The sequence below is a fragment of the Plectropomus leopardus genome, chromosome 17, assembly GCF_026936395.1.
Source record: "Plectropomus leopardus strain MGB_pleo_1.0 chromosome 17, ASM2693639v1, whole genome shotgun sequence".
In the NCBI taxonomy this organism is placed as follows: Eukaryota; Metazoa; Chordata; class Actinopteri; order Perciformes; family Serranidae; genus Plectropomus; species Plectropomus leopardus.
Genome location: NC_142192.1, coordinates 27,517,466 through 27,534,641, shown reverse-complemented (window position 1 = coordinate 27,534,641; position 17,176 = coordinate 27,517,466). Strand labels below are relative to the sequence as shown.

At 36.1% G+C, this 17,176-nt stretch overlaps 1 protein-coding gene across 1 annotated transcript; it reads left to right on the top strand.

The window, feature by feature from the left end:
• Window positions 1-1,673: 1,673 nt before the first annotated feature.
• Window positions 1,674-14,904, top strand: flot1a (flotillin 1a). The gene is made up of 13 exons (XM_042507094.2): window positions 1,674-1,833; window positions 2,315-2,378; window positions 3,012-3,087; window positions 3,975-4,065; window positions 5,661-5,804; window positions 5,948-6,067; window positions 6,781-6,876; window positions 7,106-7,258; window positions 7,349-7,530; window positions 8,071-8,116; window positions 8,308-8,445; window positions 9,456-9,620; window positions 10,379-14,904. The coding sequence occupies exons 2-13, from the start codon at window positions 2,336-2,338 to the stop codon at window positions 10,397-10,399; spliced, it is 1,275 nt and encodes a 424-aa protein (XP_042363028.1). The 5' UTR covers window positions 1,674-1,833; window positions 2,315-2,335; the 3' UTR covers window positions 10,400-14,904.
• The last annotated feature ends 2,272 nt before the right edge of the window (window positions 14,905-17,176 follow it).

The following is a 17,176-nucleotide window of genomic DNA, read 5'->3' as shown; positions in this document are numbered from 1 at the left end:
GAGGAGCTACAGTATTGGGACGCAGCCATCGCGCCGTTCACGCTTCTGATTGGCTGTTGTTGACGGAGCCTCGACGCTGATTGGCTGAAAAGGGCAGATTTTTTTTTTTTTTTTAGAAAGGGGTTTCCTTGTCTCAGTGGCAAGGACCGGAAGAGGAGAAGGAGTGCCGGGTTTGGTTTTGTCATCACTGCCTTGTTGGAGCCTGAGCCCCACTAACCCAAATCAGACAATGCAGAGTAGAATAGAATAGAATAGAATAGAATAGAATAGAATAGAATAAAATAGAATAGAATAGAATAGACATATCATTATCCTCCATGTGCAATTGGTGTATATAGACTGTTGAGTTGGCACCTTGTCATTTTATGTTACTATTTTTGCACCTGTTTTTTAAATTATACTTGGCAAATTGTTTTATAATATTTAGTATTTTTATTATATTTGTATTTTTTTTTTTTTTTTATTTTTTCTATTGCTCTTTTGCTGCTTATCTTGTAACTCATAGTTGCTGTAACAATGCAAATTTCCCCACTGTGGGACTAATAAGGGATTATCTTATCCTATACTATTTTTTTCCATTTATATGGATATGAATATGACTTTTTTTTCCAGGATGTGGAAAGTTTCCTTAACTTTTACCATAACACATGCTATAAAAACATATATACCTTTTCATTAAACTATATCTATGTATCTATTGACTATTTATTTATACATTTTGGTCTGTTTTCCAATTTTACTACTTTTTATATCATTTTATTATTTGTATCATATTTATTTATTATTTTCTGTTGTTATCTTTTCATTTTACTCCTTTTTACAGTTTGAGTATTTTATATTTTCATATATTTTTACATGATTTTTTATGGTAGCTTCTTTCAAAAACAAAAGGAAATTTTTCTATTCTTTATTTATGTTCTTGACTTTTGCAGTACTTCTGCAGTACACAAATGTAAATTCCTTGTGAAAAATGAAAACTTGCAACCAAAAAAAAGGGCAAATAAATTAAAAAATAAAAACACCCGATACTGATTCTGAGTATAAACCATATATACAGCAAACTGAGTTGTAATGTGGAAACAACATGGATACTACTGTGTTGTATTTTATTGTTGAACATGTTGATAACAGTTGGAAACTGTATGTTTCAAAGTGATTTTTGTCTTAGACTTGTTGGGAGTAGCAAACTTAATCTTTCTTTCTTTCTTTATCTCTTTCTTTCTTTCTGTCTATCTATCATTCTATCTATCTATCTATCTATTTATTGTTTATTGTTTATTATAAGGATTCCCATTAGCAGACGCCTGGGCAACAAGCTCGTCTTCCTGGGGTCCAAGACAAAATAACATTACATTTAATCAGAAACAAACACTGATACAAAATTAATAGTAATAATAGTAATCAATAAATAAATAAATAATAATAAATAAAAATATAATAATAATATTGTTAATGGTAATACAAAAACACAACTGCACTGACAATAGTAATCAAAGATATCTATCTATCTGTCTGTCTGTGTGTGTGTGTGTGCGTGTGTGTGCGTGTGTGTGTGTGTGTGTGTGTCTTTGTCTTTATGTCTGATGCAGAGTTATCGGTTGCAGTTCCCCACCGCGCCGCTAGATGTCGGCCGCACACAGACTGAGTGATGGGCGTGCTCTATAAAAGCCGCTGAGCTGCAGAGTGTGTGTTGTTGTGCTGCATCAGCTGGTGTCTGACGAGAAACGCCGTCACCGGGACGAAATTACATTAATTTCAACCATCACAGACCGCTACTTATCCCCTCTAAATCCCCGCTACTCTACAAAAACCACCTCGCTGTTATACTAACCGGTAAGTGTGTCACTATTTTAACGCCTCGCTGTTAAACGCAGACGTGGATGCCAAATCGATTGAGTTAATGGGCAGACAGCTAGCCGCTAGCAAAATGCACAGAGTTAATTATGACAGAAGATTAAAAAGGGGGTTTCTCCTTTAGTGAGTGGCTCTTTTGTGTGGGTTTTCTGTTAATTGTGAAGCTTGTTTTGCGGATTTTACTGCGCGACATGTCTGTAAATTAGATTTTAGCCGTGCTTGTCTGCTGCACGGTGGCTCCCCATCACAACCCCCCCTCTGTAATTTTATTTAAAGGAGTCACTGAGTTACAGCATCAACTGGTACTCATTTTTTAGGCCCTATTTTTTAAAATTAAGATAGTAAAATGAGTGCATATAGAGTAGAAGTCCATGCATTCCTTTATCAAATGGTTCTGTATGTAAGGTGGGACTTTAATAATGACTGCATGTCTTATTCTAGTACTTTCTTTGGTTTTCAGTCTAAAGGAGGATCAGCAAGCATGTTCTACACCTGCGGTCCCAACGAGGCTATGGTGGTGTCAGGTAACATGATGGCCTATAAAAGGGACCACATCTTTTTTTTTTTTAATATTATTTTTTAAAATGTTATTTACTTTTTTTTTATTTAAACCTACAAAAAATATGATACCACAATCAAGAGCTGATGATTGTTGTGTGAATGAGTGTGAATGAATGTTTTTACTCATTTTCAATAATTCAAGGGCTGTCACCCCAAAGTGTACAAAATGTCCCAAATAACAGAAAAATACATCTAGATAAGTGGTTTCCTACCGTTTTCTCAAACTCTTTGAAATCTGAGCAAATTTAGATGGTTTCTTTCAAAAACTACATCAGAAGGCAATGAACAACTTAAAAAAGAAATTCAATTTGCAAGAAACTGGTATAATATACAATAAAATTGCCTTCTGACCCCTGGTTAAGATTTGGGGACCCCCAATGCAGGAATCAGTGATCAAGATGATAACATTTTGTAAAATCCCATTTTATTTTATATTCAGAGGCTATGAATAAGAATTTGTCCATGCTACTGAAACCAATTTTTTGGATCAATATATAGTTCTGAAATTTGCTTTGGGTACATAAATAAATAAATAAATATGCACGCACAATTTTGATCATATCACTCTAATCTAATTGGTCTCTCATGTCTCTCAGGGCTTTGTCGTTCTCCTCCACTGATGATACCTGGAGGCCGAGTGTTCGTAATCCCGTGCATCCAGAAGCTACAGAGGTTGGCAAATACTAATGTCTGTTTTTGTCTGCAGATCTGTATTAAAGTGCATGACATTATAGCTTTTTCCCCCCAACTGTGTCTATTAATTTCAACATTTAACAATTAACAAACATTTAAAAGGTAATACAGAAAAAAATAGGAGTATAATTAGACAAAACAATTACAAGGACAACAAAATAAACGATTAAAAAATAGCTGGTCAATAAATGAAATAAAATGGCCAAAAAAATAAAATTAAAATACATCAATACATCAACAATGGTCACAAAACATACAGCTTTTTTTCATCCAGAATCTGATCAAGTCTAGCCGGCTAGGTCGAGGTCTGAGGTCCACGTTGCTGTTTTTGTCACATCAGATGAATAGTAACTTTCCATTAAAGGATATTTTAATAAGAAGGTAATAAATCATATGATGAACAGATTTTCTATTATAGATGACTGATGGATAAAGATTCACATCAGTGGCCGTCATCCTCCTCCTCACTAAACGAACATTATTACTAACATCTATATTTTGTCTAATACTGTTGATTGTGCTGTAAATAAACTATTGATTACTTGGTGATCAGCAACCATCACACGAGAGCAGTTTGGTCTCCTCGTCAAGTCAAACATATTTAAGCAGCAGGCGGATACGTCCAGGGCACATTTTGATCTGCCAGCATTCATACTGCCTCTCCTACATTGATTTCAGTTCCTCATATGGCACCAGATTTAATGCTTGATTTGTCTGAGAGCCGTCGTTGGCCGAAATGCTTTACCTCTAAATCCTGAACTCAATTGCACACACGTACAATGCGGAAAGGACTGTATACCATTGGAGCAGGGCATAATCCATCAGTAATCTTATTTTCCTTTATGTCTCGCCCTGCCGGTCTCCAGGATTTCCTTGAACACTCTGACTCTGAATGTGAAGAGCGATAAGGTGTACACCCGCCACGGGGTGCCCATCTCTGTCACCGGGATCGCTCAGGTCAGTGTGCATCAGTGCGGAGGGAGCCGCAGGCTGCTCCACCAGAACAGCAACCGGAGACTCTCCTCAGGCAGAAAGATCTGTACAGAGAGTTTGTGTGGGTCATCAGGAGATACACATCTGTCAGCTGCCATCTAGACATGACAAAACTACATAATACAGTTTTTCTCAATTGCGTTGGCTCGTTTCTTCTCACCCCAGACACCACCTGTTTGACCTTCTGCCCTCCAGAAGACGATACAGGTCAATAAAATCACTTCTTTCCCAAAGCTCTCCACCAACACGCGTAATGACTCTGCAAACCATTTTACATTTTCATCTTTATAGACGTATACATCGCTGCTGGGAGTGGCACTCGCAATTTAGTTGTATTTTTGATACAATGACAGTAAAGGCTTCTCATCTTTTTTTTTTCTTTTTTTTGTCTTTATTGTGAAATACTTGGAGAACAGAAAAAGTGAAGGCAAGTGCACGTATATATAAACAGACAAAAGAGATGATCTAAAGTGACACAAAGGCATACAATAAAAGTGAGGACATAATAAAAGATTGAGAAAACACAATTTAACAAACAAAATAAATCAAATTAAAAGGGGACAAAAGAAGGATTCAATCTGATGAGTGCGCAGGATAGGAGGTGAAAAGAGCTGCGTGCGTGCGTGCGTGCGTGCGTGCGTGTGTGTGTGCGTGGTGATTGTGAGGGTTGATTGACACACCTTATATACTGCATGTATATATGAAAACCTACACAAACATATACATACACATAGATATACATACATACACTCACAATATCTTCATAAAAGGCTTCTTATCTTAAATAACATTCTCAAAACTCCGGGTACAAGAGGTAAAATCTCACCCAAAACAGTTAACTTGTGCTTCAAAACTAAATCATTTTCTCATGGGAAAAGTCAACACCCCCAAAATTAAATATTCCTCTGGCATAGTGTAAAAAAACGGCGGTCAAATGTTTTGTCAGTGTGGCAGCGGACCCTGGAAATGTCCCTCACATCCATATTTTGCTGTTTTTGGCCCATTTCTTCACTGACACTGAATAGTTACTGTACAAGAATGATTTTTATGTAGCTGACTGAATATCACTGTGTATCAAACTGAAATGACGATTTCAACAGCTGGTAAACATTGCACTGGTTCCCTCATCAAAAACCTTATGGGTGTAGTCGTGTTTAGCCTAACAATAGCTTTTTGCTTCTGGCAATTTCATTTACACTTCAAAACACACAAAAGTGGTGTTCATCTGTGAAGATTATCATGCTAAACTAAATGTGTAAGTCTCATAAACCTGTATTCGTCAGAGATTTTATTTTTGGCAATAACTGAAGATCCCATAAGGTTTTTGACGAGGGAACCAGCACTTTGCTTACCTCCTGGTTGGCCTACAAAAATCTGTCATTCCTTCACCACTCTATTTGTGTGTGTGTTTGTTTTAGTGAATCAAGGATGAGGATTGTACCAGTTTCCATTCAAATGTAGTTTCAGACACACAGAGTGTCGTGTATTTGTTTAAAATGCAGCACCGGCTGCTGTTGATGAGCCAGACTCAACATGAAAAGTGTTGCTGTTTCCTACAGATGAAGATCCAGGGTCAGAACAAACAGATGCTGGCCGCAGCCTGCCAAATGTTCATGGGGAAGTCGGAGGCTGAGATCGCTCAGATCGCCTTGGAGACGCTGGAGGGACACCAGCGGGCCATCATCGCCCACCTGACTGTTGAGGTAAGCGGCTGACGGCCGTTTGTGGAAAAGGTTAATTTTGATTGTTATTAGATGGTTATAACTGAACATATACAACTTATCTGACTTGCATTATTTTGATATTATCGTGACTTTGAGAGACGGCAACTTTCTTCCTCTTACAGGAGATCTACAAGGACCGGAAGAAGTTCTCAGAGCAAGTTTTTAAGGTGGCTTCCTCTGACCTGGTCAACATGGGCATCAGCGTGGTCAGCTACACGCTCAAAGATGTTCACGACGACCAGGTAACCACGTATTTTTTTAAACAAGTTATTTTCAAAAGTGGAAATGTTTAGCTTTTTTCTGTTTGATTTAATGCATATTTAGCAGGTTTGCTGGGGTTGTGAAATTTTTTAACAAACTGATGACCATCTTAACTCCTAAATTAGGCAAGTCAGCTTAATTTGTATAGCACATTTCATACAACAGGGCAATTCAAAGTGTTTTACAGAGCAATAAAATATCAAAACATAATTAAAGATACAGATTCACAATAAGAGTAAAGAGATTAAAATTAATTAATAAAATATTTGATCATTTCAAGTTAAAAATCACCATTAAAAATGGCAAAAATGCAATTCAGTAAATAAAACATTAGAACCGCACACAAAAAGAAATTAGTAAAAAGTGGCAAGAAAATTGTGAAATTTTACTTTCAATAAAGGAAAAACATGTGAGAACTATATTCACAGTTTTGTATCTGAAATTATGTTACAGAAAGAATATGTATGTAATTTAATTTGACTTCGATTTTTAGCGGGGGTTTTTTGTCAGGTCATTTACTTTTTTTTCTCTCTTTGCTGATTCTCAGGTAATTTCCTTTTGACTTTTGACTAATGTCTTTCTCATTTTTTAGGCCATTTTTTAATTTGCTTTTTGCCTTCCTTCCATGTTTTTACAAGAAATCGAGCCAATCTGCTTCGATTTCTAAGGGTTAACATCTCTTTCTGGTCTTCAGGATTATCTTCATTCACTGGGGAAAGCTCGAACTGCCCAAGTTCAGAAAGACGCTCGCATTGGAGAAGCCAAGAACAAGAGAGATGCTGTGATCAGGGTGAGATAAATCACATCATTTCCATCCTCCAGGATGATGTTTTTCCTATAAAAGTGTTAAATTTCAGCTTAGGCATTAGGCAATTATAGAAGTCTGATTTTAACAGTAAGTCACATACTCCTTTTCCTGGGTTTGTTTTGCTCAGTCACCAGTAAGCACTTCATCCTGTTAATCCTGTTCTCGAGAATTATTTCCATTGATCCCTGTTTTCCTTGTTTTCTCCCTGCAGGAGGCCCATGCAATGCAGGAGAAAGTCTCCGCTCAGTATAAGAATGAGATCGACATGGCAAAGGCCCAGAGGGACTACGAGCTGAAAAAGGCGGCCTATGACATCGAGGTCAACACGAAGAAGGCCGAGTCAGAGATGGCCTACCAGCTGCAGGTACGACACAGCGAATAAGAACAGTGTGATCGCAATCAACACCGTTTTATATGATATTAAATGGCAGTATGTGTGCACTGTATCTTCCAGGTGGCGAAGACGAAGCAGCGCATCGAGGAGGAGAGGATGCAGGTCCAGGTGGTCGAGCGGACGCAGCAAATCACGCTGCAGGAGCAGGAGATCACCCGCAGGGAGAAGGAGCTGGAGGCCAAGGTGAAGAAACCTGCCGAGGCTGAGAGGTATCGCCTGGAGAAACTGGCCGAGGCTCAGCGGTGAGGTGTTTTTCCAAAACTCAGTGTTGTGTTGCGTTGTGTTGCGTTGTGTTGCGTTGTGTTGTGTTGTGTTGTGAGTAGTATAGCAGTGCTTCAGTTTTATTACCAGATTTTAAAGTCTGTTTTTACAGACAATGTGTCATAGTGACAGAGTGTGAAATCATTCAACAAACTACTGTTGAGTAAAGCACAAGGTTTGGGGAATTGGCGCCACCCACTGCTTATCTTGAACAAAATTTGCACAACAGTACTAGATGGAAAAAAGGGGGCATAAATTCACATTTTCTTTGTATGATTTTATAATTTTTTTTCTTTCTTTTTTTTTATTTAGAATTTGTGCTACATTTGTATGTAAACCCAACTATAATGACTATACTGGGAGATCATGAACATAATACTTTCCTTCTTTTGATGATAAAATGAGACTAAAGATCAGACACAAGCCGTGCCTCATGTTGTAGTCGTGTTCATGATGAAGTGTTCACTACTGGCTGACGTCTCTGCGTCCCAGTCTGACTCTACTTTTCTTTCTCTGTCCAGTCTGAAGTTGATCATGGAGGCAGAGGCCGAAGCTGAGTCCATCAGGGTGAGTCACAATTTACAACAGCTGCTTCAACTCAGCTGTATTTAGGTTTTTTTTTAAAATAGAAATCATAATGAGAATGTTGTGAAATGTTGGTTTTATGCCCACAAGCTTTCGTGCATTTCACAGAGTGTCTTTGGTGGGAGTTGTGGGACTGTGTTGTCTGGTAAACAAAGTCCTCTTGTCTCCTTCAGATTAAAGGTGAGGCTGAGGCGTTTGCAGTGGAGGCCAAGGGTCGAGCTGAGGCAGAGCAGATGGTGAAGAAGGCAGAGGCCTTCCAGCAGTACAAGGACGGAGCCATGGTGGACATGCTGCTGGAGAAACTGCCGCTGGTGAGAGACAACGGACAGTACAATCCACAGCAGCTATTTATACACGCAGCCTGCTGTTATTACATGCATCACTGCTGTATGTGGGTAGTTTGTTGTGGTAACAAATCCATCTCTCAGTTCCACATAGTGTCCCAATTATAGCATATCACTTTCTCTATTTAGTGCACCTTTTACAAAACAGTGTTATTGTTATACACAAACAAAAACGTATTATGGCATTAAAACGTATTATTTTTTTTCCCTTTTTTTTTTATGAAATTTGTGACTTTATCAGATTTACATATAGCTGAAGGAATTTCATATTTTATGATTTCAGAAGAAAGTGTCAATATCAGAAAATATCATTAAAATATATTAAAAACACCTAAAACTAAAACTAAAACTATGTAGGAAAATAATTAAAATATTGTGCCAATTACCATTGCTAACCCTTTGAAACCTAAGAAAGTTGGCCTGATTTCTTTCAAGAACATAAGAAGATGACAGTCAACAACGTTGCAAAAAATGACCCAAAATTAGCAAGAAATTTGTAATATTTACAAGACAGAATTCTTGAAAATTAGCCCAAAAAAAAGTAAATTTAAAAAAATAAAAATAAACAAGGAAATGACCTTAAAAGTGCTAAAAAAAAATTATCTAAATATTTCTGTAATATATTTTCAAATATGTAAATATAAAATATATGCAGTTTTTGTCTGTTTTTTCTCTGTTCTAGATCTTTTTTTTTAACTTAATAATGTCTTGCTATTTTTAGGGGTTTATTTCTTGTCGAGATTCACATTGCCTTTTTTTCAATGTTTTCCAAAGAAATCAAACCAATTTGCTCAGGTTTTACTGCTTGTGAAAGGCATCTGAATGTTGCACAAGATGTCAGTCCAGGTTTTAAAGGGTTAAAACTCATGTAGTTTCATTGCCTAGCTTACACAATGTTCTCTCTGGGTTTCTGTGAGTCACATTCATGCACATGAAGGACTCTGCAGAGATTTTAACATATATCTGTCTTCCTCTAGATGGCAGAGGAGATCAGCAAGCCTCTGTGCGGAGCCAACAAGGTGACGATGGTGTCCAGTGGAGGCGGAGAGGTGGGAGCAGCCAAACTGTCAGGAGAGGTGCTGGACATCATGCTCCGCCTCCCTGAGGCCGTGGAGAAACTGACCGGAGTCAGCATCTCCCAGGTAACACGTCACACATAAAGCCTCATTCCCACTGCACAAAAAAAACCACAACAACACCCGCTAACATCTGGCTTTTTAATGCAAAACGAACGCGTATGATCAGGTCAAATGACTCTGCAGAAGACATAGATTTTTACCACGTTGCACACATATTTCTATTTTTATATTTTGAACTTGCATGCTAGTTTTATAAATTGTATTGTAGCAGAAGGCACAGTTTTGTACTTTACACACTCAGCACATTATCCATATTATGATTTAAATATTCACACGTTATTGCTAATTGTCTGTTCTGGTATTTCTTTACATTTATATTTTTCCACACTTACATATAATATGCATATAATACATACGTTATATTTAAATATTTTAAATACTTGCATACTAGTGCCACTTGTTTACTGTTACTGTTTCTATTTTTTTTTCTTTTTTTTTTTTTTTTACTTGTGCTTGTTCTAATTTCTAGTTTCTATATTTCTCTACGCTGGCATCAGAGTGACTGTAACAAACCATTATTCCCTTTCTCGGGATCAGTAAAGTATTTCTGATTCTGATATGGTCATCTTATCAGATTTTTTTTATTTTATCTGCTTACTGTTGAAGTTTATCAGAGCAGTGAGACGGATCCAGAAACTACATTTTCTCATTAGCTCTGCAGAGTCGAGCTGTCATGCTTTGAGTGTTTATCACTTTTTATCATATAGAGATATATATAAACTGAACTTTAAGACCTCGGTCTCTTTCCCTCCATCCTGCAGATGACCTCTAATACAGAATGAAGAGAGTCGACCCGTCTGGTGACCAGGCAGATCCGCTCCGTCCGTCCTTTCGGCTGCCTGGACCTCTTTGCATGAGTCTGCTAACCCTAACAGCCTCTCGCCTCTACTCTAATTTCTGTCTTACATCATCTGTATAGCCGTTTCCCCTCATGACGCTCTGTCGACATCGTGCTGTGATGTGTGTGATTTGGTCACTGATTCCCAGCTGTATCTGGGATAAAGTGCTGTGCTCCTCTGGCTACAGTTGCAGTGTTTTTTTTTTTGTTTTGTTTTTATGTAGTCCACTGGTGCTGCTTTACATTCATAAACTCAAATCATTCAAATAACAACGATTCCAACATATTTTCTTTTAAAAAAATTTGTCCTGTGACTAAATTTACATTGGCTTGTTCAGATTTTAAAATGTAACTGTAGCCTCTGTGTGTCCCAGACATTTTAAATGTCCACTGTCTTAACTGTCTTATGTCCATTCCAACCTTCTTCTCTCTGCACTGTTTGTGTCATTAATGAGAATGTCTGTGTCTGTTTACCTGAAATGTCTCCTCCATAACTGCCTGTCTACTGCCTTGCTGCCAAACCTTAAGTGCATCTTAACAAGAACATAAATCACACATTCAGAACCTTCATTTACTAATGATACTAACACATCGTTATCCAATACCAGACCAACACCACAGGCTGTGTTTTCAGCATCACTCATTTCTCATCATGTGATTCACACAGAACACATCAACGAAGAGTAATCATGTCATCAATCTTTTAAAAGTCTTTAAACACGGTTTCCACAAACCTGGAAAAGCCATGGAATTCCCCAAATCTCATTTTTCAGGAGCAGAAAAGTCATGGAATGAGTGAAATCATTGAAAGCTTTGGGGAAAGTCATGGAATTTTTGTAAGTTTTGCAATTTCTTCTTCTATAGTCATCGACATAACATAGCTCTAATTTGCATTACGCGACTTTTTGTTTACCGTCACCGTCGTTTTCTCCTCGTTATTCTGTCTCTCTCTCCATGTATGTCCTCTAGCTTGAATTCTGTTTGAAAAGAGTTTGAATCTGATATGTTTGAAAAATGCCAAAGAAGTTTGGCAAGAAAATACTGCTGTGACAGTTTGATTTAACATGCAGGATCATGACCCCCAAACTTTCCATACTATGCCCAATAATGCTTTGAAATTTTACCGCATTTTTTAAATCGAGCAATCGACACGGGCAGTCCTGGGCGTTAAAATGTCACTCAGAGCGCTCATGCACAATTTGTTTCCTGTTCTGAAAGTTGGTTGGTTATTTGAAGGTACGGAGTAGAGATGCAGAATATTGGATTTTTGCAGATTACTTTGAAACTCCTTTTGGCCTCCTGCAGATGCAGATAAGGATACGTGCATGTGTTTTTCCACCTAATCGCAGAGAACAAGTCTCTCCTGTTGTGGAGTTAACTCTTATTGTGATGGAAACATTTGTTGTAAAGGGTTCTATAAAGATCTGTTTGTGTTATTTTTTGTAAATGGTCATGGAAACGTTATTATGGATCCTTGAAAAGTCATGGGAAATTTTTCTTGTGGGAACCCTGTTTAAAGTTGTCATGGATGGTTGCAAACCAGCACCTCATCAAAACTGTGATACCGTCTGTAACTTTGCATGCCAGTCTCCATCCACATTAACGTTACATAGTCCTGTCCTGCAGAATCAGCGTTAACATTTTGAGATTTTCAGGAAGAGACTTATTAGAGGGCCCTTTGCTTAAGGCATACCAGCATTATATCGTATCAGCCACTAAAAACCTGTGCAGGAGCCCCTTACTGCACTTTTCTCCCTTAGCTTTATGCAAAAATAGCAAATGTTGTGCATGTTCACTAATCCTAACGCATCTTTAGCTCTATCTTCCCCTCAGGTTCTATTCCAAGCACTTCTTCATTATACATGTCTGTTAACTAATTGATATTTTTATATCTATCATCAGAGCAATGCAATGGTAACTTAAAACCTCACAGCATCCTTACGGGATGCTTAAAATGTTAGCAATTCAGGAAATCCAGCTCAATTTACTGTTAACCTCACTGTACGTCTGTCGAGACAACGGCATACAGAACATGTGATTTTAATATAAGATTATACGTTAAAAGAGAATGTAAAAGCTCTTGATTTATCATTCATGATATGATTTATGTGATGCTGAAAGTTGGTTTAGCAAAACAGGAATTTACAATCGTCATGATCTGGTGCTGTAATTATCACGATCGCTAAGGTCCCTTCTCTTTGTCAGTCCTCAGCAGAGGGGCCAACAATCAGAGATTCTGTCTTTTCTTAACCCTTTGAAACCTAAGGCGACATCACGTTTTTTTGTGCATCTTTCAGACGCCTGTCACAAGTATTTAAACCTTTTGAGCCATGAGTAATTAGTGTGATTGCTACCAAAAACATTTGGGGAAAAAAAGAAAGGTCAATGGCCAAATGTTCCATAAATTGCAAGAAATAAGTAGATTTAGGAAAAAAATTAACGCTAGGGAAAGAATTCACTGGAAAAATGTTGAAGAAAAATGTTAGGGAAGAAATATTTTTATAATTGCATAGATTAGATTATGTTAAAGAAGTATTATTAATTAATTAATTAATTTGTTTGCCTTCTTTGTTTTATTTATTTTCTTTAAACAAATTTTCAGGTAATTTTCTGTTTCTTTGTTTCTTTTTTTTGTTATGAATTTCTTGCTTTTTTTGTCATTTCTTCCTTTATTGCTCATTGCATTCTTCACGTTTTTGAAAGAAATCAAGTCAATTTATTGAGGTCTCAAAAGGTTAAGGACACTAAAACAAAACAAATCGCAGCCAAAACAGGCACTTGAATCTGGATCTTGTGGTTCAGATTCTCTTGAGACGTTGCCCCCCTGCAGCCCTGTAATAAATACACTGTACTGATGTATACCTTAAGTAAAGTGGCGTCGTTGGTGTTAATATGACGAGTCATGTAGCAGCTCTTATAAAGGTGTATCTTGTAAAACTCAAGAGAAATGTGTTGTAAAGTAACGCTTTGGCCTTTATTGTAGCAGTGGGAATACCACAGTGTCACTTTGAGAAAACTACTGAAATGCTGAACTGAGTGTGTAGTATTGTTGTTTTTTGTGAAAGCCTAATGTAAACAGAAATATACCAGATGCTAAAAGGTCAGTTTGTTCGTCAGGGAAAGGTTGTTTAAGCTTTGACAGATTGGTGGTGAGAAATATAGAAAATGTGAAATTGGTTAATTTATTTTGTTTGTTTTACTGCAGTCATCCTTGCTGTGTTGTGTAGCTACTGTACTTGTTTGTTAACTTATTTAATTATTATGAAGTTAATTAACTCTTACATGAGTCAAAGCATCTGTCACCAGAGTGATATGTTAGTGAGGATTTAGGAGCTGGCTAAGAAGTGTTGTCTCCTGAAGTGCTCAAACATGATATCATCACTCTGTCCAGTTGTCACCCTCTGCCTGTAACCTCTGGGGCTGGGTTAACATGTGTTACCCTGTTTTTTAGTTTTTTAATTTTTTTCAGTATGTGTTTTAAGACATCAAAAGGAACTAGAAGGGACATTTCACCCCAAAATCAAAAATAAATATATTTCCTCTTACCCGTAGTGCTATCTTTATATCTAGATGGAGTTGGAGATATCGGCCTTAAATCTTTTTCAAAAATGTTCTTTAAAAAAAAAAGCATTTTTGTTTTGTTTTGTTTTTAGCAATTCACACAAAATTAATCTAAACTGTAAAAGTGGCACAGCAAGTTAAGAGAAAATATATGTATTTTGGATTTTGGGGTGAACTGTGCCCTTTAATCATTTTACACTGAGTACAAGACTCAATCAATTGCATGTCTAGTTTTGTTTCACTGTAATTAATAGTTTTTTCTTTCTCCTACATGGTACTCAACTTCAGCACCTCACTGTTTGTCACTGCAGCCAAATGTATTGAAATGGCTTTCATGTTATTTATTTGAAAGTGAATACTACTGTTAATATGCATGCATCAACACCTCTCACTCTTAAACTGAACTTTAATATTACACGTGTTTGTTTTCAGTCAGGAGGCTGTAAAATACTTTACTGCAAACCTACCAAAGTAGGAGGAGACTCAAAGTTAGCCATAAAAAAAGAAAATATCATCTTGGTTTCTCTTTAATTTCTTTAATTTATTGCTACTCAGAGTGGCACCACATATGGATATGGACGTATTTATATAGTATAAACAGTATATTTGATATTTACAGTATCAGTGTAGCACTGTTTGCTTCACAAGTCGCCATTAACAACTCTACTAACTCTCACTAACAGCAGTGCTTCATGATAAATGTATTGAAGCTATATTCAGTGTATTAGAGTTTTCTGTGTAATTTTGACTCACTGGTGAAGTTCTGCCAAGGAAGATACCACTTTGTTGCTTTCTAATCGCTGTCTTTGCACTGCTGGAAATTTGTGTTTTTAGGAAAATGGTATTCTGCAAATCTGTACACAATAAAGTTGACATTAAACTGCAAAAGGGAAACGACTTATGTCCTTTACTATTTCTAAAAACAGAATAACTGTATTCTACAGTTTATTAGTATAGTCTACACATGTATTAATGTGATTTGTTCATGCTTTTGTTGTTGGTTTTTGTTTTTTTTCTGCTTATTTGTTCCACTTTTTTATTGATTGGCAATTTATGTTGCTTTTAAATAGTAACTGCAGTGTTTTTAGAAAGACAATCAAAAAGAAAAACATGGGAAACTTATTTAGAAGCAGCTCCCACATGCATGTGGAGTCCTAATAAACTTTAATTTCTCAACATTTCTAAGGTTTTCCTTGTATCGTGTCGTATGTCATAGAATACTGATGTTGATTTTTTGGGTGTCTGTTTCACACTCAGATCTGTGTTGGATAGTTACATGTATTTAATCAGCTGCAGTGACAGAAGAAAACATGTCATCAAATTACAGTAACTAATCAAAATGTTGGTGGCTGTAAAAGGGCTGCAGCTGAATATGTTCTTTTATAGGTTTATGTAGGATTTAACATTCATTTTTATGATTTCTATCTTTTTTTGTGGCATAGGCTACATATGGACATTTTTCATTTTTACTGACCATTTTTTAGAAAAGGGACTGTTCATTACTTATGAAGGGTGGTGCAAATAGAGGGAGGGTTGTCAAATATTTTTTTAAAGCGCTGGAAAGGAAATTATTCTCATATTTTAGCTTAGGGGAAGGGTAAACTATTACATTACTGTATTTTATATTTAAATTTACCACCAAATATCACCAAAATTACAGCATTTATCATAGCCAGAAATCTGACAAAAAAAAGTTACAACAGTCCTTGAAAACATTATGTGGTACAAGCACTTTCGTAGGAAAAAAACACAACGAAATCTGAGCTTATTCATCAAAATCACTTTCAATTTGTACTAACTCACCAGCATGCACAACAAAAGTGAAAAAACAAGGTTTTCTTCAACTTCAGGACTTTTTCTTCAACTTTTCACTTTCAAATATCGAAGTGTTACGTTTTTAAAATCTAACTACTAATTTATGGTGAAGAAAGGGTCATACAATTTTCCCTAAGTCACTTAAGAAGGCTCAAGGAAAAATATCTGTAGTCAGAACCCCTAAAAAAGTAATTAAATATATTAAGTCACATTACTTTGATAAAGTAGCCTTGTTAAAGTGGTTACATTACTTATTACATTTTTTACAAGGTAACTAGTTATCTGTAATCTGTCACTATTTTAAAGTGACATTTCCAACGCTGATGGAAAACTGACAAAATAATGAGTGATTGATTTTGTGGATGCAAAAGCACTGCAGCAATAGTGACTTTTTGAATGTGATGTGTGGCTGTTGACACCAATTTAAGAACTGCATTATGCTAAATAACATGGTCATGGCATCTAATATTATAGTACATTTTTTTTTTAAATTTGTAATCGTTAAAATGCACACTAATCCATACACTGACGGGATAATTAATACACCGGAAGGCAGTGTATGGATGTTGGCAGCTGTGTCAAGTTAGCAAGAGATAGCCGAACCAGCACCGGAAGTTAGATATTTTTTTCTCTATATTAAGATTTTATTCCAATTCCCAAGTGTGCCGTTTATACATTTGCAAATTTGACATTGGTATTTTATTATTGTTAAATGGCGACATAGATTTTTCAATATGTATTATACACGTTACTATCACGTAAACTCTGGTATATATTGATACATTCCTGATATAAATGTCAAATGCATCCTCTGTAATAGGCTGAAATGGGGAAACATTATAACACTTTTCCCCCCAACCTGTACACGTGACTATCCTCTGGACGTATTTTCAGGTAGATCCTCCTAGACATTTTGACATTTCACTCAACAAACCTGACTTGTAAATATTACTCAAAAATCAAAATTTCTCCAAGAGTGAAGTGTATAATTCATTTGTTCATTATCATACAAAAAAGAAACTGCCCTTATGGATAACTTCCGAAAATCCGATCTTAATACATATCTTAAAACAATATCAAACCTCAAAGCATGCGATAATTAAGCTAAACAAACCAAAAAGTATTAATTAATGCAAATATTAGTCTATTAGTCCTATTTATTTTGTGCTATATTTAGTTTTATTCTATTTAGTTTAGTTTAATTTAGTTTAGAATAATATAATAATAATAATAAAAAAAAAATATATATATATATATATATATATATATATATATCATATATTAGTCCTATTTATTTTGTGTTATATTTAGTTTAGTTTTATTTAGTTTAGTTTAATTTAGTTTA